At 51.7% G+C, this 26,017-nt stretch overlaps 2 protein-coding genes across 26 annotated transcripts in view; both read left to right on the top strand.

Moving 5' to 3' along the window:
* Positions 1–8,410, top strand: part of NFASC (neurofascin) — a 107,820-nt gene extending 99,410 nt beyond the window's left edge. For all 23 annotated transcript variants that reach the window (XM_068918677.1, XM_068918694.1, XM_068918681.1 and 20 more), the window contains one exon: positions 2,498–8,410. In XM_068918677.1, coding sequence (XP_068774778.1) covers positions 2,498–2,729 — 232 coding nt within the window. In that variant the 3' untranslated portion in view covers positions 2,730–8,410. The remainder of the gene's footprint in view (positions 1–2,497) is intronic.
* Positions 8,411–14,694: 6,284 nt separating this feature from the next.
* Positions 14,695–26,017, top strand: part of CNTN2 (contactin 2) — a 31,374-nt gene continuing 20,051 nt past the window's right edge. The window contains exon 1 of one of the 3 annotated variants that reach the window (XM_068918696.1): positions 14,695–14,966. The gene's annotated coding sequence lies outside the window, so the exon portion shown is untranslated. Of the gene's footprint in view, positions 14,967–15,324; positions 15,404–25,551; positions 25,818–26,017 lie in introns of those variants that run through there. The other 2 variants (XM_068918697.1, XM_068918698.1) reach the window with 2 other exon arrangements.

Below are 26,017 nucleotides of genomic sequence, written 5' to 3' on the forward strand. Positions count from 1 at the left end.
TCTTTCTGCTTCTCTCTGTTTTATTCTCATTCTTTCTTCTCCTTTTCACCTGGTCTATCCACATGGACCATGAAGGTCTCTTGAAAGGTAGGATCATGTGCTGCCAGAAGTCCGGCACATTTAGCTTTTTTTTTTTTTTTTCTTCCTTCTAGCAGTTCGTTTCTTTCATAGCTGAAAATATACCTTCCCCTCCCTATTCCCCTACCTGCCTCCAGCCTAACATATTAAACAGGATCCGTCTAACTCATGCTGAGACCGGGCCGGTACTCCCATGTCCAGCAAGTTGCATTTTGCTTGGAAATGCTCTGTGGGCCGGGGGCACCTCCGAGCACGAGCCAGACTCTGGACCCAGTACTGGAATAACTAATCCTGCTCAGCAATGAGACCCGCTGGGCTCCACAGGGCCCGACCGACGGTCGTTGGCCAGGGTGAGATGCAATTCAGAGCGACTTGCCGCTCAGCCCGGCTGCTCGGGTCATGGACCGCAGCGCACGCAGCGCCTCCCTGCGTGCTCCGCTGCCAGACACCGAGGGAACGGCGGCAAGGGAACCGAGCAGAAATGATAGCTCCTATACAATCAGCACACTTTTTGTCTCAATTTGGGTAACCTCCCTCCGGCTCAAGCCTCTCGTCTCAGTGATGTATGCAACTCAAGACTAGGTTTCCCAAATGGTTTTGATCTGGGTGCTCTGGTTTTCTCATGCACACATCAAAAAACCCTATAAAAAGCCATTTTAACAGGGTTCTGTTGCATCAACATGCCAATGACTACCTGCTTCACCCTCTTAATGTACTAACATGACAAGTAGTACTGGAGAGAGGTAAAAGCTGGGGCAGGTTTGGGAAATTCATTGTTTGGCGCTGCAAACCCCACATTAGGGAAAATCTGGCTCTAGATTCAGTTTCAACTGAACCCATCCCAAACCCTGGGAAAAGATATTTCAAACAGAAGGATCTGGTTTTTGCCACTCTCTACTTGACATTTATTGGGCTTTCTAACTGGCAGTCCTGCTTGCAGACTGAATTCTCTTCCCCTCCCAAAAAGGAGCTGCTTACACAGCTAACAAGTTAATTTTTACTGTGATGCCAAGTTAACACAAGGCCTCAAATATTGGTTTTGTATTATTGCTTAATTTGCAAAGTGCTGATATAAGGAAACGTGATATAAAGCTGCAAGTTTTACTGTGGGGCACCAAATTCCTCTGCCGCTGCAGAGAGCTGAAGCTGTTACAGAAATGGCACGAGGGCGATGCAACGCCTTCCCCGGGCTGCTCCCCTCGCTAAGGGGCGTTTTGCTCTGTGGCCTGGGCGAAATTAAATAATGAAAACTAGCCCCAAAGCCCAAGAAACTACAGGAGGTTTTCTTTTAAAGGACCTGAATCATTTTTGGACAGATGTCTCTGCAAATACAACTCGGAAGCAGTCCAGTACTTTTACCAATTTTAAGAAAAGTAGAGAACAAAGTAGAGTGCCGTACTGGGGAGCAAGTTTTCCGAGTCTGCTAAGTCCGAGCTAAAAAAAGAAAAAAAGGGGGAGGAGGGATGTTAAGGTATGTATGTGACGCCTTCAGGAGTATTACACAATTTGCATGCTGGGTGTAAGATCAAACATGAACTAATAACTAGCTGATACGAAAATCCGTTCTTATATATAGCAATCCACTCTTGTCCTCAGTGCAAAATATCTTTATTTATGAGATGCAAGTCCTTACCCTCCCTAGAAAACACTTCTCCCCAAATTTTTGTTAAAAGGGTTTCTTTAAGGGTTGTTTTCTTCCTGTGGGTCAGACTATTTATTTGTCAGTGACCTGGCTTAATCTTTCCAATAAAAAAAAAAAAAAGAGCAAAGGACAAAGAACTGAACAAACAGGCTTAGATGCTCAGAAATAAACTTGGAAAGGTAAATTTTCATGAGTTTTGGAAGTTGCATAGAACTTGGCATCCTCTATATGCCCCCTTGCAGTGCTTTGAAAACTTTCCCCATTGCATGTAGCTATCTAAACTATAGAGTGTGATTTTAAAAGGAAATCTGAAAACAAACCGCAGCAAAGAAAAGAGTGGAACCAACTAGGTTACACCAAGGCTGGCTAAAATGCTGAGAGAGAGTATAACTAATGACAAGGAAGGGATATTTATAATGTACATCCAGTTGGACTGATCTAAGCATCATATATAACACTGCTAAAAAAAACAAAAAAAAAAAGAAAAAGAAAAAGCACGAAGGCTGGGTTTTCAGAAATGCCAACCACAGTATGAATTGCACAAGCAACTGTGGGCCTCCTGCACGGAGGCTATTTCCCCAGCTTCACTTAAGTATTGCACATATCAGGACTAGCTTTTTGCTGTCAGTGACCTGCTTTTCTCCTGCATTTGCAGTCTCTGGTCAGCATATTTGCACACTGGATTTATTCTGAATATCCAGACCTTGGGTTTTAACCATGTCCCTTGTAAGCCCCATTCTCAACTCTCCCTGTGTCTGTCTGTCTTCTGCTACCCAGCGACGAAGACAACAAACCTCTGCCAAACAGCCAGACCTCCTTGGACGGCACAATAAAGCAGCAGGAGAGTGACGATAGCTTGGTGGACTATGGAGAGGGGGGCGAAGGGCAGTTTAACGAGGACGGCTCCTTTATCGGCCAGTACACGGTGAAGAAGGACAAAGAGGAGACAGAAGGCAACGAGAGCTCAGAAGCCACTTCTCCAGTCAATGCTATCTACTCGTTGGCATAGCGCAATATATACATGAAACCACAAATGACCTAAGACACACGTAGTGGATGGGGGTTAAACAACAGCTGCCGCCACCACTGCCTCCAACAGAAATGTGTGAATGAAACGAACCAACAATGACAAAAAAAAAAAAAAGAAAAAAAAGAAAAAAAAATCCAAGCAAACAGGCAGACCAGGGGGCTGCCAAAGCCATCTTATCCTTAGCAAGCAAGCAAATGGCAAGGACTCCCGAGGTGCTGATGGGTCGTAGCTGTAGCTGAGATCTGAGCTGAACCAAAGGGGCTAGAGGGATGCGCAAGCGCTGTTCCCCCAGCTTCAGGGCCTGGCTGCCGCCACCCCCAGGTCTTCTCCACCAGCCCATCCAGCTCGGCTGTGCATGGTGGCTGCCATCGTGGCTCCCCGAGGCTCTTTTTGTTCTTTTGGGAGGGAGTTAAAAGTTTTTCTTTTTAATCTTTGCAGAAAGGTTCCAGATAAGGGGAAAAAGAGTTTGGGAGAGGGAAGAGGGGTGAGCAGGGCCTTTCCAGAGTAGTAAGAGCAACATAAATGCATAAAAGAAAAGGAGGTGGGTCAGTCTATGGGTAACACCACTACAGAACTTTATTACTGAGATGTTCATCTTTACAGCAGCGCCTCACTCATAACCTTTCCCAAACAAGTCAGCACTACAACCTCCTTCCTGAAATATCAAGCAGTACCTGACCAGCCTGAAGGGAAGAGCAGGTTCCCCACCACTTTCCTTGGCACTGATGGGACTGTGCTGTAACTCGTGTCAGGGCTGAACGTCCACGTTGGTTCAGGCACCACAGCACGTCCCCACCTGCAAAGCTCGCAGGGAGATGACCCTGCCGTCTCCATGCAACTCGAAAGAATCCCTAGAGAAAAATAAGTTGCAGAAGAGCTTCTGGGATTTGCTTAAGGACAGCCAGGTGCAGCTCACCCTCTGATTCCAAGTGATGGCTCACTCACCAGGATAACAGCATTGCTCGCCTGGATAATTACAGGCAAAAACATTTTTAGTCTTTGCTTTGTAAGAATTTGGGGGAAAACCACCCCCAGACCACGCCTGCTTTCTTTTCAAGGCAACTCCATACATCTTATGTAGCAAAGAGGGAGTGGAAGCAGGACCAGTATTAACATAGAATGAAGGGACCAGTAATTGCTTTTTTAAAACAAAACAAAACAAAACCAAACCACCAAATCAGGATGAGACAGCACCCACTTGGAGCAGGTGGGAGAACTCCTGATATCAACCTGCACTGCAACTCCTGATCAGCAGCTTGAACAGTTCAGGGACGTGAGTCCCTCAGGAAAGCATGATGAAAACACAGCTGTATGAGGCAGGAATGCAGGGCCTGATGTCCACATCTTCCCCAAGCAATGGGGTATGAGTCAGATTGACAGTGTCTTCAGCTAAAATCTCCTCCTAACTTCCTACAGTGGCCTTTGCCTCCTTTGATCGACCAGCCTGAGAGACACTTCCATGTGCTAACGGCTGCAATGTGGAACTCGCACCCGTTGTGTTATTTGCATATCAAGAACACGCAAGTTAAGTTAACCTGTTAATACACTGTAACAAGGCGTCTCAAGATAGGAGTGCTCCTTCACATGCCTTACACAGCTTCAGACTCCCCATGAAGTTTAATAAACTGATACTATTTACCCACAGCTTACGTGCCCCTAATGCGATGGTCTACGCTCCGTCAGACCAATATGAGTAGGATGCCTGGGCAGCTCTCCCAGCTGAGAAAGCATGGATCATTGTAGAAGGTAGAGTTTTATAATAAACAGTACTTAGTGGACAACGCCATGTGTATTCTCCCACTTCCTGCACTTTTGAAACCAAAGGTACCTTTGCTGAGAGAGATCGGATTTCTTCAGACAGTTTCACGGATGTAGAACTATGTTAGGATGGATTTTTCTTTCATTCCTTTTTTAAAGGAGATGTTTTTGTTCAGCATAATGGATTAAATGCAATAGGATTAATGCAATTATTCTTTTGGCTTTCAAGCTGGTTTGCTATGAAGACATATTGCTAACAAGAATACTTCTACTAATATGGATTTTTTAGATGTACTTTGCCACATTCTCTAAGCTGCTAATGGCACAACTCTCCTGCATTTCCAGGAAGAGAAGCCAGACTAGGTCAACAGCTACGCAACACACTGTTGAATCACACAGAGAAAACAGAAGGGAGAGCTGGATGCAAACCGAATAGCAAAGGAGTTAGACGTACCGTATGAACAACTGGTGTTAACAGGTGGCAGAGGTCCTTCCTCTAGCGAGGTGTACTCCTGCTACCATAGTCTATACCACAGAGGAAGTCATCTGCCACGGTCCTTTGTCCGTGTAGCCTTGACAGGGGTAGGAATCGTAAGTGTTGCTCTGCTCTCAGTGTAAATGCATTAATGCAACAGGCCTAATTCTAATGCAGTCTCTTGCCACTGATCCATTGCAAGGAGAGCTTCTCCCAACCTGTTCCCAGGAGATGCAGCAATTGTTTTCAATTTTTAAGCAAACACATTAGGCCAAATCTAAAACAGCTCCCAGTCAAGGGGATAACAGCTTCCCATGCCTATGGCTGTCCTTACAGCAATGTTTGAGTTTGCGTAACTTCTTGCCCAGCCACCCGTGGAACTGAGGAGAGAGAGAAACCTACAGCCTTTGCTACCAAAAACAGCCTCTGCCACTGGAGCTGGTTATCTTCATTCACAGTCAGCACAGGAAATTCTTACTGTTACGTGGACCTGCTGCTAATAGGGAACACAAACCCCTTGGCTACCATGCAACATCTCCAAACCTCGAGAAAGTTGGTCAGACACTACTGGAAGCAAGGTGGTCTGCGTTGTGTATCCGTATTATGTGCCATTTGTATTAAAGCCTATATTTATGTCCTGTCATTAACCATCATTTTATGGAGTAAACCTCTTAGCATCCATTTGGAAACAGAACAAGATAAGTGTTTCACACTGTACCATTTCAGTCTACGCCCCGCGCACGATAACACACTTCAGCAAGCAGGGATGGAAGGAGCAGCACTCACACCAGCTAAGTCACGGCCTTCCTCCAAAAGGTCTTGCAAGAACATTTAAACAGTCTGACCACTGTATTACTTACTAAGTAACTAGCAAAGGAAGGTGGTGTCTACAGAGGGCCCAGTGGGGACAAATGGCTTGGTGTAAGTTACTTGTAGTCTTGTATTGGCTTGGTATAAAATTACTCAAAATTTGTAAGATTTGGTAAAAACGATAACATTTCTTTGAAACCGCCCCTAGAGTTTTGGGACCAAGAGAAAATTCTCACTAAATCTCTACATTCAAAACTCATACAGAGCTTAACATTTTCTACTCCCTTTAATAAAGATTCAGTAGATGTTTCCACGTGCAGTTACTGTGTTAGTGGCAGTGAAGCCCTTGCTTGCTCTGAATACAAAAGCCACTAAACTCCTGATAAGCAAAGTGAGTTCACGCTGCCCTGAAACGTGCTCACCTCTGGAAAATAAGTGTCACAGCCTTGGTGATATGGCACCCAACTCTTGCATCAGGCATATGCTTCTGCTGAGTGAATTTTGCCTGACCATAGGGAGACTGATGGGACATACCGTGAAGACATGCACTCAACCCCCAGGCTGGCTGTGCTCATAGATCTATCGCTGTCTGTTCTACCGCAAGGCGAGCAACGGAGACATTAAGTCTTCCTGTCCCCTCACGTGGGTCCATGCGAACTGCTTGGCTTCTCCATTCACCATGAGACCCCAGGGGCTTCCTCCCCTAGGCAAAAAGCACAGCAGAAGAGGCACAGCAGTCCCTCCCCAGCGAGGATGGGCCAGAGCTCTTGGCACTCACTGCCTACCTAACCCCAAGAATTATTTGAGGACAGGGAGGGCCCCAGACGAGCCAGCCTCAAGCGGCCCCTCTGCTCAGGGGGCAGGACCCCTCCAAAGCAGTCGGTCTCCATTAAAGGATGGCCTCCCCTCCCTGGGATCTTTACAGGCTCTCAGGAGCAGGTCATGCTTTGAACTTTTTTTTCCCCCCACAGAAGATACATCTTCATAAAGGGTTTAAATTAGGGGCTGACATGAAAAAGAGAGAGACGAGCCAGATCTAAACAAATCAAAGTGCTCTCAGAAGATGGGGAAAAAAGGGTTTTAGTCCAATTCGAAACTTGCATACTTGAGCCTGTTTCTGAAATGGCCTGAGCCAAAACCTCATACATGTTCTGGAGATGGATACAAACTTTGTGGTGGATGCTGAGTGCATCCAAGCCCAGGGACACAAATCTGCACCTCTCTGACACACAACCTTTTCCTATTCGAAATCCTCCTCCTGCAGAACCAGCTCATACTAAACACAGCAGTGCAAGCACGGGATAAAAGAGAACAGCTACTATGTTTACATGGTCTTGAGGCTGCTCCTATTTTCCTTGAAGTGATGTTCCAGTAAGAGGCGGTAAAGCAGCAGGAACAACTCAGTTGTGGTGTGAGCTTTTCTGAAATCCTGCTTACAGAAACACGACCAGTCTATACAATCTGGAAACCAGGTCATAACGTTCCCTCAACACACATACACACACCCTCCTTCCAGCATTTCCTTCTTGCCTACAGAAGACCCCAAGTGCATGTGTTAAGAGTCACTTCTGACCCTAGAGATCAGTCTTGTCAATTAGGAGCTGCGTTAAGTGGCCAAGCGAGATGCTGCTCCCGCTGCAGCTGTTCTGCGGGGAGCAGGACTGGCAAGAGGGCAAAGATGTACAGCACTTATCAATCATTAGACTCGTGTCTCTTTGACATGCCTTACCTGTCGAGCAGCACTCGTTCGATGTGCCGTGGCCTTTCCCCATTTGCGCTAGTGGCTGTCCTGGGAAGTCTGATCCAGTGGATTCCTCCTCTCCTTCGGCGTGTAGGTCCCAGTAGAACAGCGAGTTCAACCTGTAACATAACGTTCATTGTACCAGGCTTAATTGTGTGCTAGCAGCAAATGATTTCAGTTAAGCAATAAAAATGAATAAACAAACCTTGTAAAAATAATTTAAAAAAAAAAATCACGTTCTATTTCTTGCACTATGACCTGTTTTATTAAAGAAAATAATAATGCTTTTCTGGTCCTTACAAACAAAAATAACCCAATACATCAGTAGCTTCCCCTCTGCCTGGCAATGCCTGTCTCTCCATGTCCTTCTCAAGTGGGCATCGGTCTTTGATTGTCAAATGCAGTCTAAAACCTCCATGTCAAATCTGCAAAATAGACTTTTTCCTTTGCAGTACAAAGTTTTAACTGTTTGTTTCCTTCTGCTTACATCAGGAAGAAAATATTGGAATGTTTTGTTTTTCTATAATTTGTAAATATATATCCATCCATCCTCTCTGTAAAACCTCCTTGTTGTTCTAAAGTATTCTATGTATTTATTTGCCTTTTTTTAAAGCAAAAAACCAACACCTTTGAGTTAATCCACTTTTTCCAGAAAGAAATGTATATCTGAAGCTGTAAAATTAACAATTTACAGCAAGAAGATTTATGGACTACAGAGAAATGTTTAATATAAGGACTTATAAACTGACTGCATGAGAGATTGAAAAAGGCCAAAATACTCAGATATCATTTTTTTGAATCACTGTAAAAAGAAAAGACTGGATTTTTTTGTATAGAGAACACTAAACATATAATAAAAACATTGTTCAAAACTCATGCTAAGCCTGCAATTCGTTTCCCTCAGCTTCCGAAAGGTAAAAGGGGCTCCGCTCCGCCTCTGCTGCTGCCGCCTCCCCAGCGGCACCGGGAGGACGCTCCGCAGAGAGCGCGTCTCGCGTGGCCTCTGCCGCCTGCACCAAAACTGCAAAGACACCCGGTCCCGACCTGTCCCCCAGCTTCCTCACGTGGCTCCCCACCATCCTCCCCAGCTCGTCGCCCCGGGAGGGAAGGGGGGGGCCAGGCTGCTCCGCGGGCCCCCAGCAGCGCCAGCACGGGCTCCCATCGCCTCTCGTGCCGCGTCCGCGGGAAGGGACAAAGCTGGTGACTGCTTCAGGAGAGCCAGCCGCCCCCTTGGACACCTCTGAGGGCCCAAGAACGACATGTCTGATGGAGCACAAAGCGGAGGCACTCAAGGATGCACCTGAGTGCGACTGGTTATATGGAAGATCTGCAGAGCCAACAGGTTTTTGCTCGAGTCACCGTGGCAAAACCTCTCTGACTCCGAACACTCGTCGTTTCTGGTGACGCTGGCACAGGTGAGCCCCCTCCCTGCCTGGCTGCAGGATAACTTGTGACGGTAAGTGACATCCATGGGAAACCACTTACAACTCGCATCCACACCAACAAATCAGAGGCAGCACGCCATACCCGGAAAGCACTGCTCAGGCGATAGTGAATCTGTACAAACACTAGGAACGGTTTGTCTTACATCCCTCCTTCCATCCCACCTTCAGAAATTATATTAGCGGATGTCCAAGGTTGTTGGGACTTTGGGGAATCGGCACGGCCTACAGCGCTGTCTGCTGGACTCTTTCACGTGCAGCTATTGCAGCGCTCAGGCCACCTCCTTCAGCTTGAGCAGTTACCAGCCACCCCAAGACTGATGCTTTTGGAGGAAAGACCAACTGATTATAGACCATAGAGCACAATGGGCTCTTCAGCCAGCCAGAGGGCCAAGAGCTCGCTCCAGCAGAGCCCCAGAGCTCATCCAAGCTCACAACAGCTCCCTCCATTTTAAACTTCTCCTTGATTACGGGGATAGTGGGGGGGGGAGGGGTTCAAAAGGACCATCCAAGTGACGAAGTTTCCCAGCACATGTTACACGTGGCGCGTACAAAGGCAGCAGCTCACTAGCGGCCACAGAAGGATGAACAGCAGCCAGAACACTCCTGCAGAAATAGAGCGTCCTTTTATCACATCAGTGATTCTGCTAAAGATGATTTGACCAAGCTGTCCTCAGCTCATCCTCTGCTATGCTGCTAGACCACTTAGCCCTTGGTTTACCCAGGCAAAGCAGCACAAGTACTGGGCCAAGACTTGCAATGATAAGATATCTTAGAGGCTCTGTTTTTAGAAGCATCTCCAAAGCGCCGCTTGCAAAGAGCTCACCACAGGACAGGCCCGTGCTCAGATGTGAAAGCAGCAGCAAGGGTGCTGGGCCGGGAGTAAACGCTCCAGCACAGCAATCCACCCATGCTTTCCTCAGCACGACATTTCGGCAGGCTCAGGGCTGAGGGGGCAGTTCCCAAATCCCATGCAAACTCACTCATGTGCACCGGCTCCAGGATTTCTACTGCACATTGCACGCTGCAGACTTGTGGAAAGAGGCTCACACGAGGTGGGCCAGCAGGCCAGCGCGTTCAGCATCGCCCTCGCACGTCAAACTCGCTGCCCTCCAGCTGACACGCTTTGGCCAGGGGTCAGCGACTGCCTGGCTCCAGGTCACCCGGCAGAGCCCACGGGGAGCCGTGCAGGGAGAAGGGCCTGGCAGGCAGCGGGGCTTCGCTCCCGCTGCATCTGCGCAGGCTGCCGGGACGAGCAGGCACAGGCCGGCTGGTCTCCTGGCTGGCGTTTCTTATAGCCTGCTCCAGGCACCTACCCTGCCAGTCCCCAGCACCTCCAGCCCGCAGCAGGCCAGGAGCTCTGCAACGCTGCAGCCAGGCGTGCCCTAAGCAGCAAACGGGTGCTTTGTTCGTTAAGCCTGGCAAGTCTCCAGGTAGAAATGAAGAGACTGAAACGTGGGAGCTGTTCAAAGCACTGGGATAAGAAGCTGTCTCTGCGAAGAGCGTATCAGAAGTATCTTGGATAAACAGGGAGAGAGCTGCCATGCAGGCAGAGCGCTGACATATCTCGCTGCACATCAGCTTGCCGAGGCAAGGCTCTTTGCAAGGAGCCACCGTGCCGGCTCACAGCTAGCACAACACCGCTGCCTGATGGATCAGCGCCTTGTCAGCAGCTTGGCTGGGAAGCACGCGACAGAATATTTAACATGGGGAGGGAAGCCTGTTCTCCAAAAGAACAGAGCATACCACCAGGATTTCATCTGCTGCCCTGTCTGATACTTGTCAGATAGGCAACTGCTGTGAAAGTTGGATAGTTTAACTTCCATCCTACCTGTCACCCAGTTTCAAATAGTTGCACACGTCTGCCAGCCCAGAAGCAGTACTTTTTCCATTAGCAGAACCATTCACCAAGGAACTGCAAGAACAGCCACAGCCATAATTACTGATGACAACCCACGTGGGAGCGCGCCGCTCCTCGTGAAACCCTCGCTGACCGATTCACAGAGGCCAGCGAGCACCTCTGGGCAGAGGATGGCATTTTTGCCAGCTGGAGGTGCCGAGGCACAGAGAGCAACGGTGACTTGCCCACGCAGGGAGGAAGGCAGCCCTGCACAGCTCGCGCAATCAACACAGCAGCCTTGCCCAGGCTCCCACTGACCTGGGTGCACTTGTGATGCTGGCTTGACACGTTGCTCTACTGGCAAACAGCAGCTCCATATCCTTTCCAGTGTGGATTGCAGCATGAATACCCTGAAGAAGCATGTTTTAAGGCCAGGCTGGACAAAGTAGCCTGCGTAGCCCAGCAAACATATGGGAGCACCACAATTTAAGCCGCCTCCCCCTTCCTGACCCAGCACGTCCTGGCAGTGAGCTATGCCTCCTGCCCCCAGGGCCAGCATTGCATTTTCCATCCTTTCCTGCCGGGCCCCCAAGGCTCTGAAGTGCTCTTAACAGAGGCTCCCTCGTGCAAAGCCTTGACGAGAATGGGCTGAAGGAAGGAGGGGGGCAAAAAAAAAAGAGTCTATTTGGCTAATGAAGATGTAATTGCTGCCGACCTCGCTAATAGGATGAAAGCATTAGTGCTTCCCAATCTTGTGCTGCAGTGGGGTCTTTATCTGCCCACCCTCTACATACGCACAAACACCACTTGCTTGAATAGCACTGCATAACAGAGCACCTTTTATCTGCGTCACCACCCCAAAATCCTGAGGGGCATGGAAGAATGCAGAAGGAATTGAGCTGAGCACTTAACGCAGAAATTCAAACTAGCTAGACCCCATATTCCTAAAATACCTCACCAAAAACATTGCCTGCTGTCTGGAGAAATGGGAACCCACCTACCAATGGGGGACCAAGGGCTCGACCTTGCACAGTGCCGTGCAAGTGAAGGAGCGGTGCTTGGAGCCCTCGGAGGAGGGCTGAGCCCTCTGCATGCTGGACAGTGCTCACTATCACACAGCAGGGTGCTTTCAAAGGCACGAGGAAACAGACTCTGAGCCAGTCTGGGGTTTATTCCACTTCTGCATTCGGTTTGGCACACGTCAGCGGCAAGCTCCTAACACTTGGGATCCCTGCTTTCCTTCAGGGTCTCCGACCTCAGAGGCTGGAGGGCGCTCAGGCATGGACCACAGGCGAGAGCCAGCTGGGGACAGACTGACTTAGTCCTCTGAGAGTGAAAAAAATAAAAATCACCCTGAAGCTCAGACTGGCTGTCCAGTCCATCAGACCAGACTGTTAGGCCAGTCACATCTGGCAGTGATTTGTTATCAGTGTTTTAAGGAAAGGGAAAGGCAACGAGCTCCTCACCTGCAGCAGGGACCAGAGGTCTCTGCCAGCTGACGGGGAAGCTCAACGGACAGCAAGAGCCCACAAGACCAGAGCGACGCTGTCCTGCTCTTGCATGAGCTACGGGCAACGAGGGAAAAGAGCAAGCAAATGCGTACTCTTGGTAAAACTCTTGTAAACTAGATGGACTCAACGAGGAAGACCCTAAAGAAATTCATTTAATCCACCCCACATACTCCCTGATGGATGCCTGCTGCTTCCATCACTCATTAAGGAAACATGACATTTTTATTGTCCAGGAGTGAGTGACAACAGACCCATCCTCATCCTCGCAATCGATACAGGGAGAGACATGCACACATTAGCGCTCATTCCTTTTTATGGCAAGATAATGGCACCCACTTCTTCCCTGACCTCTGCCTACCCAGTGGGGGAAGCAGGGGGCTTGGATCGATGTCGACAGACGGCCTTGAATCGCCCTCCTCAGTGGAGGGGCAGCACCACTCCACTCCCCACTCCCGTAACTGCGAGCCGGCCCCAGTCGGGCGCTGGTAACTTCCCAGGGAGCCCGAGCAGAGCTGCTTCCTCCCCCCAGCTGCGGTCGCTGCGGTCTCAGTACATCTCTGCGCTAGGACCAACACCCGAGAGGTAAACGATGCCCCTGTAAGCTGCGGAGAGACCCTCCGGCAGCTGCTGGTGCCGGACGCAGAGCAGAGAGACAAGACGGGCAGGTCTGCAGCAGCGAGCGGCAGGGATCTCCGTCCCGCCAGCCACCAGCGACTGGAGACTTCGCCTCTCTCTCCCACTCCGCTATCCGTACCCGTCCTTCGCGGCTGCCCTGGCCGGCTGCTGCAAACGGCGTTTGCCCCCAACCTGGGTTTCCCCAGCTAGTACCTCCGTCAGCCCCAGCCAGTAACACAAGGGCATCGAGCCGCGTTCTTCCTTTCCGGCCAGCAAAACCAACTGGAAAAAGTCACGCGCGAGGACGAGTCGAGGCCGGCCGGCCGGCCAGCCCGCCTGGCCCGGGCTCCCTACGCCCCACGCGAGAGCGGCAGCTGGCGGCGCAGGGAACGGGGCAGGCGCGAGGGAGAAGAGGGGTCGGACCCGCACGCGGGCCCCGCTGCAACGCGCCGCCGAGCAAGGCGCTCTCCTTCCCGCGCCCGGGCGGCGGGAGCGCTCTGGACTGCTGGAGCTTTGCCAATCAATAGAGATACTAATGCCTTAATTACTCTTCTGTAATCGCAGGCCATTAACCAGTAGACAGCTCCAGTGCCTATTCATCTCCTTACGTTATTAACGGGCCCGCGCTGGAGCTGGGAGGGCGAGAAAGCGCAGGGCGGCCCCTGCGCCGCTCCCTAATCCTCCGCTTCGGAGCCGCTCCGCGCGCGGGGCGGCGAGCTGCGACCCGCCGGGGCCAGCACAGGTCCCCGGGGCCAAGCTGCGAGGGCGAGCACAGCTTTTCGGCGGCTTTAAGCCGGAAGCCAGGTGTCCTCTGCTCCCCTGCCGCCGGGCTCTGAACACGGGGCTTAAGGGAGGAAAGCACGGCTGCTTCCTTGGGTTTGGGAAAGAACCTTATTTTCAGGCAATGGCAGGCAAAAAATAAAACCAATGGAGCGGTTTGTACTTTATCAGCAGCTATGTGATCAGGAACATCTCTCTGTCCCAAACTTCAGTGACTCCAGGGTGTCACGGAGCGTATCTGCTCTTTCTGGAGGGTCCCTGTCACACCCCACCTGGATGGACCTCAGCTCACTCAGCAGAGACCTCGTGGCTGCAGACGGTCACCAGGAACGGGGAACCGGGCTCCAGTTCCCAGCCCTGCCCCCAAGCCCCGTGTCCAACTCCGAGCAACCAGCATCCCCTCAAAGAGCACACGGCTCCAGCAAACTCGAAAACCGAGGCTAAGCCAGGCCACCAGCTCCCTCCCTCCCTCGCCGAGAGCCCGGGCAGCTGGCACAGGCCTCTCGCCCCGTCGCGCGCGGACAAGCTGCTACGAGGAGCCGGCAGCCGGCCAGGGCGCAGCGAGGCACGCAGCCCGGGTGCCACCCGCCACGGCTTTCCCGTGGCTGCGCTCTGTTCAACAGAGCTCCCCAAAATTTCGCTACAAAGCGGATTCACAGAGCGCATATAAGCACGGCTGTATGCACGCGTGTGCACGTACATATATATACATATAGGCACAGGGGGTGCGCACACATATCGAAACACGCGCTGCGCAGTGGGGCGTCCCTGCCGAGCCCCCCCGGCCCCAGCTGGGCTATTCCCCTTGGTGCCTGCGGCCCCCGCGGGCTCGGCCCCGCGCCCGCACCTGCCCCTGCCCCTGGGACGGGCGAGCCGGAGGCGAGGGGCCGGCGGGAGCAGCCGCCACCGAGGCTGAGGGAGGGCATGAATTATGCATGATGCTGCAAGTCGCTCTGCCTCTCTGACTGGTCCAAGGACTGTGGCAAGCGAGGTAAAGGCAGAGGAAAAAAAATACCCTCTCCAGGGACCGGCGTGGCGGTTGGCAGCGAGCGAGGGAGCGCGCACGCAAGGAGGGAGGAGAGGGAGGAGCACATCCTAATGCAGAGATGCTGCAGTGGCTTTGGGCACACACATCCCCACTCGGGCAGGCACCGGCACCAGCACAGCGCTGCCTCGCAGCAAAGGCGGCGGCGGCAGCCCCGGACCCCCCCAGCTCACGCACGCCCGCGGCAACCCTGCACAAGGTAAGCGCCTTCTCCCTCCTTCCCCATCCAAGAGGGGGGAAAGGGGTTCGGGATTTCAGGGCACCGTTCCTCAGCAAAGCCAACTTCCAGGGATGCTCGGCTTCTCCCCGCGTGCGCTGTCGGCAGGAGCCTGGCGGGAACCCGCCGAGCCCCGGCTCTGCCCTGCGAGGGGACGAGAAGACAAGAGCGTGGGGCTGCTCGGCACTGGCGACGGTTTGCAGGCTGGATGCAGGCGCTGCCTGTGCTGGGAAGGAGCCGGGGGTGGAGTTGGAGGAAGGGGGGGACTACAGATGTGTCACTTGTGGCAGAGCCTGATCCAGCTACCGAGACCGACATGGCTGTAAGCAGCAAAAAAGCTCGGATGGAATAACTCTGAGGTTTTCATTCCTGTATTTGCGTTGCACTTTTCCTGATGCGCACTGGCTGGCGGCACTCGGGTGAGACCATGCACGTGATCAGGCGTCTTGACCGTCTCGGCGGGGCGGCAGGTAGCGCTGCGGGGAAGCGCCCAGGGAGGAGGTGGGCGGCTGGCAAAGCTTCTCCTCCCCTGGCTGCACAAAGCTGCTCCAGCGTGTCCGGCGCGGGCTGGCAGAGCCGAGGACGGACCGCAGCCCGAGGAAGCCGAGGCTGCACTTCAGGGACGGAGGGAGGGAGGGAGGGCCAGAAAGACCTTGGGTTTCTGCATCCCCTTCCTATCCACCCCCTCAAGGGCTGAGGGTCTCAGGCAGAGGGGGGAGCCTGGGGTGCCCTGTGCACGCGGGGAGGATTTACGCGTTTCAGGCCGGTCAGGGTTTTGCAGCATGTCAGGGCAGCTCAGAGCAGCGGGAAGCCGGAGGGGTCTCGGTGCAGTCACGGACAAGAACTCCCATGCCCTGGGCCCGAGCTCGGAGCACGAGCAGGAGGGGGAGCGAGGGCAGGCAGGGCCCCCGCGGGTGCCGTCGCCGCTGCCGGCCGCGCAGCTCAGCGCTTTCCCGCTCCCACCTGCGTGCTCGGACTGTGGGGACCCTGGGGACGGGGCAGACTGGGGTGTGCGCAGAGGGGGCTCCGGTCCTTGTTTTAAACTTCATGAGCTCCCTCCTTCCTCTCTGTCTCATCCACGGCTGATCCCCCGGCTCCCACCACTCCCACGACTCTCAGAGTCATGACTTTGGCTGGACTGGGGAGCATTCATAAGAGCTCCTAAGCTCTCTAAAGAAACACTAGTTGCTTTGAGGATGAGGGACAGCAGCTCTACATCCAAGGGAAGGGCTCGGGCTATGCCCAACTCAGCAGCAACCCCAGTCGAAGGCTCTAGGTTGACTCCAGGCACAATTCCTGCTCCTCCCGGGCCATCTCCGGGTATGTCCAGACAAGCTCTCAGTGCACAAAACTAAAGCACAGGCTCTTACACAAGCTTTATGAACAGGTTTGCATCTACGTATGACCCCCTATGATCCCCTCAAGGCTATATATTTGGCAGCAAATCATGCAAAACCACCTTCTCACACAAAGTCTCTGATCTCTCTGCATCTGGGCAGCACTAGAAATAGTGCCCACGATTCCCTTGGCCAGGCCAGGATTTTCAGTTTAGGAAGAAACCAGAAAGATGAAGGCAGAGGAGACACTGCACACTGCAACACCTAGAGCCAAAGATCAGGAGTTGCTTCTCTCCTAGCACCGGGGGACCCCGGCGAGAATCTGTGCTTAGTTCCCCAAGCATAGCAGAGAGGGAAAGGAGAGACTCTCTTTAAGCTCCAGCCCTGGGAGGGGATATAAGATGTAAGATACATAGTGCAGATAGAGGTTGATGTAACACATATAGGTATATGAAAAAAAACAACATTCACAGTGAGAGCAGTGCAGCCCTGGGACGGGGACCCGGAGGGGCTGCCGAACCCCCAGCCTTGAGGTTTTCCTAATTTGAGTGGCCGAAGCCCTGAGCAACCTGGGATACGTTGAAGTTGGCCCCGTTTTGAGCAGGCGGTTGTACTAGAGCCATCCAGAGATCTCTCTTTAGTTTCCCTTAACAGCTAAGTTGTTCTCTGCCTCTAAGATTCAGAACAGCGGTCGCTTTCTCAGAGTTGATTTTAATACATGGCAGCGGGATCTCTCTAGAAAACGAGCGTTCAGGACAGCGTTAGCACCTGGGAAACTGTCTAGAAACAACCGTACTTTCTAGGGGCAGATGAGAACGACCCGAGACTAGAGGAAAAGGAAGACAAAAAGGTTACGCTATGCCAAGCTGTACACGCTCCCTGGGGCGCAATACATTGAGACAAAGGGATCGCAATGCCGTTCCCCATTGTCTGATCAATCACTATCAGGTGGAGCCACCAAGACTTCTGTCACTCAAAACACGTCTGCGGAGAACGTAATGGCCTGTATTATTTCCTCTGCAAATTTACCACGAGCAAATTGCAGAAGGCAGAACATTCATCCGTGTAATTACGGAGGCATTTCCTACACACGCGCGCATCGCACACACCCCAGCGCAACGCGCCGAGAACGTAGCCCACAGACTTGCGAGTCCACGCGGAGACTGAGCTCATGTGCATTAAAGCATGGCCTGACTTAAGCCACCAGATCTCACTGCCCAGCACTCCTGACACTGGGTACATGTACACAGCCCAAACCACCTATGAAAAGTCCAATGAATTTGGCCCCTGATGAGAGGTAGGCGCCTCCCCACATTTCTCAGTGGCTCATCCCTTCTTTAACAACCACCGTAAGCCCAAAGTTTCCAATACCACTGGAACGGTATGAATTGGCAATGACCACGCCAAAAGGACTCCCCAGTCTTTATGAAGTGCTTAGGGAGCTTTGCTTTAAAGTGCTGGGCAGGAAGCAAACCCATGCAGCCACCTGGAACATAGCTCCAGGCCACACGCCACTTAGATGGAGGGGAAGAAATATTACGGAAACCTGCTGTACTGAGCTGTATTAAGCTCTTTCTAGATAAGGAAACCAAAGCCAATTCATTTTCTTTTTTTCAGACAATAGATGTCTTTGGGACAGCTTGCAAAGCTGCAGACAGGGAGTAGGTCTTGGCAGACAGGCAAATAAAGTCAGATCTCAAGCTGTATGAAAGCTGTTTCCTTGGACCCAGAGTGTGGGCGTCTCCTCTCTGGTGCGTGTCCTCGGGCCCATTGCCACAGTTACAGGGTCCAGGATCTCACCAGAAGGACGTTCAGCATGACCACAAAGGAGAAGTCCCAAGCTCTCAGTGAGCACAGCAGGTTGTGAAATACTGAACCCAGCTCCAACAGCAGTCTAGACCCTAAATCACTACATTCATTATTTATTGCATAGCCTGTAACGCTGTCAGTCTCGCACCAGAGAGCTATGTAACAGTGAGTCTATACTCCAGGAGGGAAGAGGGATTTATTTTTTGTGCAGGTTCTTGTTTATTTTTAAAAAGCAGAGAGCAGCTTGGCACCATTCAGAGACTCTGAATATTAAAAAATACTAACAAAAGCAGAGGAGAAAGCTGGATGCAAGGACAAGGCCTTCCAAGAAGCAAAATAACCATGACATCTTTACATAGCAGATCTTTACGTCCTCCTATGAACTAAGCAGGACAGGATTTTAGCATTGCTTTACCTGCGGCACATCTGGCCGGAGGCACCGCGTGCCCACGGCGTCCCAATCCCTGTCCCCTCCCGAGCGCCGCCAGCACCCTGCCTGGTCCTCGGCCGCGCCGGGAGGGCTCTGCCCTTGCTGCCGAGCTCTCGCAGAGCCACAAATCCCACCTACAGGCGTTCAGAAACCTTCAGGCTAACACAGCTGCAGGAAGGCAAGTTGTAATGCCGGAAAGCCCAAAGTTACGCGCTTGTTTTTCCTGGCCACAGTCTCTCCTCTGGGACCTATCCTGGCCAATGCTTTACCCTCCAGCAGAGCGGGGGTCCAGGGACAGACTACCTCCAGGTAGGGAGCTGTTTACACCGCTGCCACATCAAAGAGTGTCTGCTGCTGACGCCACGGTAACGCTAATAGCAGAGAGGTAGGTGGGTTTGCGAGGGTGACGGCGCTGCGGACAGCCTGAGGTTGTCAGGATTTCCCTTTGCCAAGCTGTGCATACCGAGTATGCGATGCCACGTTGTAATGTGAAAGGAGGACCTGGAATCTGAAGATTTATTTCGGGGACGTTTAATTTTAGGGAAACGATGGTGGCACACACGGAGTGCAGAGCGCAGCCGGGCTGCCCTTTCTGCCAGCCCAACAGCACAACGTTGGCATAACATGTAGCCTGTCTCAGCTGCTTCTCCTATGCAACCAGATTATTAATCATGACTTCCTAGACAAGAGGTTGCAAGGTTGTATTCAGCTATAAACTCTATAAAGTGATTTGAAACGCAGTGGATTTGCAGGGGACTGTACTAGAGGAGCCTAATATTATGAACTTTAGCATCCATAATCAGGGTGTTAACGAGGATTTCAGGCAGGCATCCCTGCTCAAACACCCGTGTGCTAAACTAGAGTCACTTGTGGCCTTGTTTTAAAATACTATGAGCATCCTTCCAGCTGCTATTGACTCAGGTTATTGACTGAAATACAAGTCTTAGGGGAGAGCTTAGGCAAGTGCTTGCTGGCAGCCTGTTCGAACACCACGCCGGCATCCAGCTTGCAAGGGAGCAGGCGGCTGGGAGGGAGATTCGGTCTGGGGCAGAAGTCACTTCGTCCCTCTCCTCTTCCCAACCTGGACGGTGTCTAGAGCAGGTCGAGGAAGGTCCCCTGGCTGACTTCTGACACGCCGTGCTGGCACCTACCGCCTTTCCTCACGCCAGCTCACCGAATACACTTTGGCCATCAGCAGCCGTCCCGGCCGCACGCTGCATCCGAAGGCAGACAGGGCGCCTGAACCAGGGCAGGCTGCAGGGCAGCATCCAGGTCCCACCGAGAGCACTTCAGCTCCAAAACCCCAGGGATTTACCAACAGCTCCTTACAGCAGCACAGAGAGTTTCAAGAAGCTCAGGTCGGATTTCCGACACCCTAAGGCACTAAGGTGATTGCAGCCAGAGATTTGATCAGGCCAGTTCAGAAATAAAAACATTTCCTGCAAAGCTCAGATCTCAAGTTCAAACTACCCAACAAATCAGGAGACCAGCAGTAAAAAGCATTTTTTCAGGCCCACTCACAACACTGGCTGTTTTAATATGATTAGATTTCACCGCAACAGCAACTCCAATCACAAACCCATTACACTTGAGTGTCATGCACGCACACAGCCCATGCCTCCGCGTGCTCTCAGTCAAAGTCTCCTAACTCAAAGCAGATCTGGGCTTTATCTTCTGCACAAAGAGACAGGGAGCTGTGCACAAGCGCAGAGGTTCGCCTGTCTGGGGAGGACTTGCTGGATCGGGGCTGAACTAAACAGAAGTATCACACTGAGATGCTCTTTGAGTGAGGCACTGTGACCTGCGATGTACATGAATGCACTGTCCAATTATTAGGAAAAGGCACACAAAAGGCACAGAGAAAACAGAGAGGATGCTTGAAGGCTGTGCCTTAATGCAGATGTCCCACTGGGATCACATCAGAAAGCCCTGCCTGCTCCTTGGGCCAGAATGAGAAAGACTAGATGGGAATATTTTGTCCCCAGGTGAAAATAAATTTTTTACTGATGTTTGCAGGAGTTGCACACGGGCTTTAAGAGAGCGAAACGCAGTGTACGCTATACACTTGTTTTCATAATGTGCCACATAATCCACTTCTGAGAAAACCAGACCCAGAGAGCACAAGCTCACCAACTGCAACAGAGCTCAGCTTTAGTACCACATTCCCAACCTGCTGTGTTACTGTGAAAAACAGGCCCATCTAACAAAAAAATTGATGCAAAAGGCAAGAGTTTGACTGAACTAGACTCCGCCCCACAGCGCAAGGCTGCTCCTAACGCACCTTCGTGATTTATTTGCTCAAGTACAGCTTCAAGTGCCCCGAGGAGCAGGGCCTTCCCTCAGCAGGGTTTTTCTCTTGTCTTTCTCAGGTTTTTTGGTAACATAGTCTAAACTGCCCGCTTCGGGGGAGCGGCACCCAACCTGGGCAGCCCAGCTAACGCCGGGGAGCTGCTGCCAGCCCGGCCGGGCTGCGAGCATCCCCTCCCCGTGCTTCCCCCTCCCGAGTTCACCTCGCAGCCTCGGAAACCAGCCCCAAAGCCTTTTCCCTCCTGAGCAGGCAGCTCTCAGCCTCCTACAAGCCAAGTCACTGAGGACTTTTAATAAACCCAGCAGCACAGGAGTCACCACTGACCAGTCACAAACGCCCTGTTATTCCACGCACACGTGCGGCTGAGCACGCGCGTGGGTACCATCCCGTGCTGACGTGCATTTACATCGACCAGCTGATTTCCCTGCGTGGGCCGTTCAGTCACCGGGTGTTTTAAGCACTGCGCTCAGGTGCGAGGTTCTCGCCTCCGCCTGTTGCGCTGACCAAACCCTACAGCCTGACGCGCTACCCAGCGAAGTTGATTAGGGCCTATCCACGCAGCGTAGAGCTCTGGCCCAGCAAGGCCGGCTCTGCCGGGGAAGCAGGAGCGGCATCTCTCTAAACGCTCACGTCGAAGGGAGCAGCGTATTCGTTTCCATGGATATGGCAATTCAGAATTATTCCAGATGCAAACGCGCTGCTAGCAGGCCTGCGGCATTACTGCGTACCCTCCGCAAGGTGGGACCACAGCACAAATCCCATTAAAAAATAAAAATAAAATAGAGCCAGAGCCAAACTAAAACAAAATCCAACCTCCAGGTTTTAGAAGCGCCCCAGTTTGGGGTCCAATGCACGCAACTAGCTTTTCTTTTAACGACAAGCAGAGCAGGTTTTCATGGTGTGCTATACCTGGATTGGGATTTTGCTCCTTGACTTCATCTCTAAAAACATCTAACATGTTTCACCAACAGCTCCCAGAGGCAGGCAGGATGCTGGAGGCTGCTGTTGGGGACAACACCCAGAGGTAAAGGCCATGCCGGGGGTTAGGACCACAGAGCAGCCAGGGCAGGGATGGGGCACCCCAAAGCAGCCGCAGGCGCTGAGCACATGACATGGAGCAATACGGAGCAGAGCGACAACTATGGACCACACAGGGAAACAAGAGTGCCCAAAGGGAGCAGCTGGTTCCCCCCAAAATGAGCCCACGCCTGCACAGGCCCTCTGAGAGCTCAGGCTCCCCTTCCCAGCCAGGCTGGGGGGGAAACCCCTGCACCCGTCCCCTCCTAACAGCCTCCTGGCCACGCTCACCTCCCCATCCTCCTCCTCTCAGGCTTTAACACCCCAAAATTAAACTTTTTCCTATCTTCTTTCCCCCCTCCCCTTACCTCTTTCCAGCGCATTCCCCGATCTCTGCACCGAACAAGGAGGGCAGAGCCCAGCCCGGCGTGCAATTTTGCTAATAAGGGCTGATGGGAATTGCTCACACCTGGGGGCATCGGGCTCTGGCTCAGCTCGGTCTGTAACAGCCCCTTGCTCGCTGCTTGGCTGCTCTGCTCCCATCCCACCACGGGGGAGGCCCAGCGCTCGCTGCCGCTGTCGGGAACTGTGTCCCCTTGTCCCCCGTGCCCAGGCTGTCACGCAGCACGGCCAGCGAACGTCGCCTTCCCTGTGTGCGTGCCGCCCGACCCCGCTGCGAAAGCCCCCTTGCCAGAGGCAGGTGTGCCTGTTAGACAGACTGAAAACACCTGGTTTAATCCACGATGCTGGGCTGGGAGCGTCCCTGCCCGAAGGCTGCGGGCTACCGTGTTAACTCACCAAAGTCCCCCCATGGTGGCAGAAACCCACCCTAGTCCCAAACCTTTGTCCCTTTGTACCAAGGCTGCTGCGGCAGCAGAGCGTCGTGGCCAGCTCGGCACTGTCTAGGGAGGCCCGACGTTTCTCTCCAGCTTTCGCAGAGTTCCCGCTGCAGCCTCGGCCCATCAGGCGATAAGAAATGAATCCAGAAAGCACAGCCTCTAATTCCCGCACCAGATCGCCCGGCTGGCATTACGGCAACCCCACAGGGTGCCGCCAGTAGAGAATGAGCGACTGGTTGTAAGCACCATCTGCTCCCCTCGTAATCCCACGCAGAAGCAGCCCCGGCGGGCTGTGCTTCTTTCTTTAAGCTTGCTGCTCCTCGCACCAGTTTTAACTCATCTCATGCTATCACAACACACAGAGCCTGTTCCTCAATGACCTGAGCGCAGTCCTCAGCCTGTCCCACCGTTGCCCAGCTCCTCCGGGCGATGCCAGGGCCCTGTGTATCAGGGCATGGGCAAATGGGCCCAAGAGGTCTCTGAGTTGCCCAGAGAGGCAGGCTTCCGCCAGCGACCACAAACTGGGTTTTGGCAATCTTTATGGGGTTACTGATGAGCCGAGGGAGAAGTGACAGGACAGTCTGAATCCAGAGTTTGCATCTACACCTACCTCTTCGCCTGAGCACAGACAGTTTTATGAAAGGACAGATACTTTATAATAAAACCATTTCCAATCACGGAAACATGGTGTTCTGGAGATGGGCAAAACGTACCGAATGTTGTGCAAGCCAAAACCCAGCAAAGATCCAATGTGTGCCCTTTCCAGCTTTAGTGATGATCTTTAATAAAATGGACACTCATAGCATGGGACAAACTCCTAAATCATCCACCATCAATGCCAGAGCCAGGAATATTCCTTCATTAGGGAACGCTGCTGCAGAAGGAACAGCAGCAGCAGTTAAATGCAAATGCTCATCTCATCACCCAACCACAGGAGATTAAATAACACTCATTTATCCCCGTAATGGATTGCACTCTTTGCCTTGTTCAAGCCCGTCTCCTCACCTAAGGCTGGGAGCTGACAAGCCCAGCACAGTGCCGGCTGAGGAGGCAGAGCGCCCAGCTTGGCAGCCCCGGAGGGTTGCAGGGCCCTGCTGCACCTGCTTGTGTCAGAGCGAATCTGAGCAACTACAGCGAGGGATGCTCTCCAAAACTCCCGGGGAGCGACACGGCAGAGATGTGGCACTGGGCTGGGCCACCGCACATCCACAAAAGGAAAAGTAAGGCCCAGCAGAGGCACTTTGACCCCTTCTAGAGTGACCTTCTCCCAAAGATGCTGTTCCAAAGACAGAACTGATAACAAGGGAGCCTGGGAAACAGCAGGATGGGGAAAGGCTCGGGAGAATTCAAAATATCCCTAGAGCTCTTTACCTATAACACTGCTTCCATGATAATGGATCACTTTCAGCTCCCAGGGGCTCCAAGGGAAATGGCTAAAGTAGCCTACGCATGTGTTTTTGAATGTGCCCATCCCTCCCTTGCTGGTGGACGTATTAATGACAGCATCCATTAGCAGGGATGACAGATCCCCTTTCAGTACAACAGAAGGTTCTGCAGTGACTGTCAAAATACCCTATGAAGAGGGGAAAGAACAAGTCCCTGTGGGCCGTCTTCTAATTAAGGATAGAGAGCAGGCCTAAGTATCAGATGCAAAGCACACATCCACACTTGAGAAGTTCAGAGTCAGATGCAGAATTCATGCTTCGGGGTCATTATTCAAAGATGGCCCCATAGTCCTTAGCATTGAGGGAGTACAAATGTAGCTCCAGGTGTGATCTTGCAGTCAGGCTCTACAGCATAATTTGATCATGATGCTTGGGGGACAAGACAAGCAGAAACATGCAGAACAACATCTGAGGGGATAACTTGATGCTGTGTCTAATTGTGAACAAATATAGCATCAGCATTTGTAGAAATTGCTCTGTTACTCTCTTACATGTTCATTTCATGTGGACCACACCGGGAGCTCTCCCTGTATATCACGTTCCCAATTTCTGCAAAGGAGCCAAAGTACAGGCCAGAGTGAGGCTAGATTCAGAAGAGCAGCAGAGCAGCACCTCTTCTTGCCTGCCTCTCTGAGAGTCCCTTTCTGATATCCCCATCATAATCAGCAGAGTAGCAGCATAGCACCTCTCCCTGGAATTTTACCTTTGGAAAGGTGCCTGAGTGCTTCAGGTCCGCATAGCAAAAATATCTTTGTATGCACGTGGAGGATTTTGGAGAAAGAGAAGTAAGGGACACAAGGAACTAAAAAAAATATTTGATAATAGGAAACAGAGAAGGGGTCTGGGTCAAAAGATGCAAGCTGTAGAGTCAGAGTCAGCACAGAACTGGGGATCAAAGTTGTGGTTTACATAATAAATAATTAATCAATAACTGATTAAATAATTCAAACCAGCTTAATTTTTACAACATAACAGCTTTGCTCAGCCACAGGGAAGGAAGCCGTAGGGGGAAGCTGGCAGAAGTATACATGCAGAAGGTTATCATCACTCACCCTCCTTTTCCCTCCTGATGAGATCTCAGCCCAGACACATACATACCTTTGGGACAACTGTTTAAGGCTAAAACACCAAGGAGAGGCAGGATGCAATTTGCTCTCATTCCAATCCCGCATCTGTATTTTATAAAGTAGAAAGTGTAAAGTGCTAATAAAATCAGAAAAGTGACAGAGGAGCAGGCAGCACCTCATTACTGATCTCTCTGCTCTGCAGGTAGCTTTGAGGCTTTGCTGATGCCCTGACTCACCAAAGGAAGCTTACTATGTCTCCTAGAGAGGATGGTCAGCACCAGCGTTCCCAAACCTTCTCAAACTGGCTGCTCCTTATTACAAATAACAAAGAAATCCAACACCCCCTGCTCCTTCCCTTCACATTTGTTTTAAAAATGAGAGGAAAAATGAAGAGACGAGAGCAAAGTGACAGCCAGGCAGCATCTCTGTGTGCACATCCCAAGGTGCTGATAGAGGACTGTGAGCCTCAGAAGAGACAGCGCTGGGACAGAAAGAACGAGACTCGTCTTTATTTTAATTTCCTGCTATGGGGTGCAAGAACAATTTCAATGCTCACTGCCTCTGGGCATCGTGACACACTGGTAAAGAAACCAAGCTGAAGAGATTTGGGATAGTTAACTTATTAATTAGTATAGCGATGATCTTGCCTGCAAGCCCACATTGCAGATCAGGAGTCTACAGTGCTACATGCTGTACAGCCTGAGCAAAAAGATGGTCCTTGTCCCAAAGTGCTTACGATGTAAGCACAAGACACATGAGAGAGAAGCAGGCCGAGTGTGAA

This window comes from Struthio camelus, chromosome 24, assembly GCF_040807025.1.
Source record: "Struthio camelus isolate bStrCam1 chromosome 24, bStrCam1.hap1, whole genome shotgun sequence".
Lineage (NCBI taxonomy): Eukaryota > Metazoa > Chordata > Aves > Struthioniformes > Struthionidae > Struthio > Struthio camelus.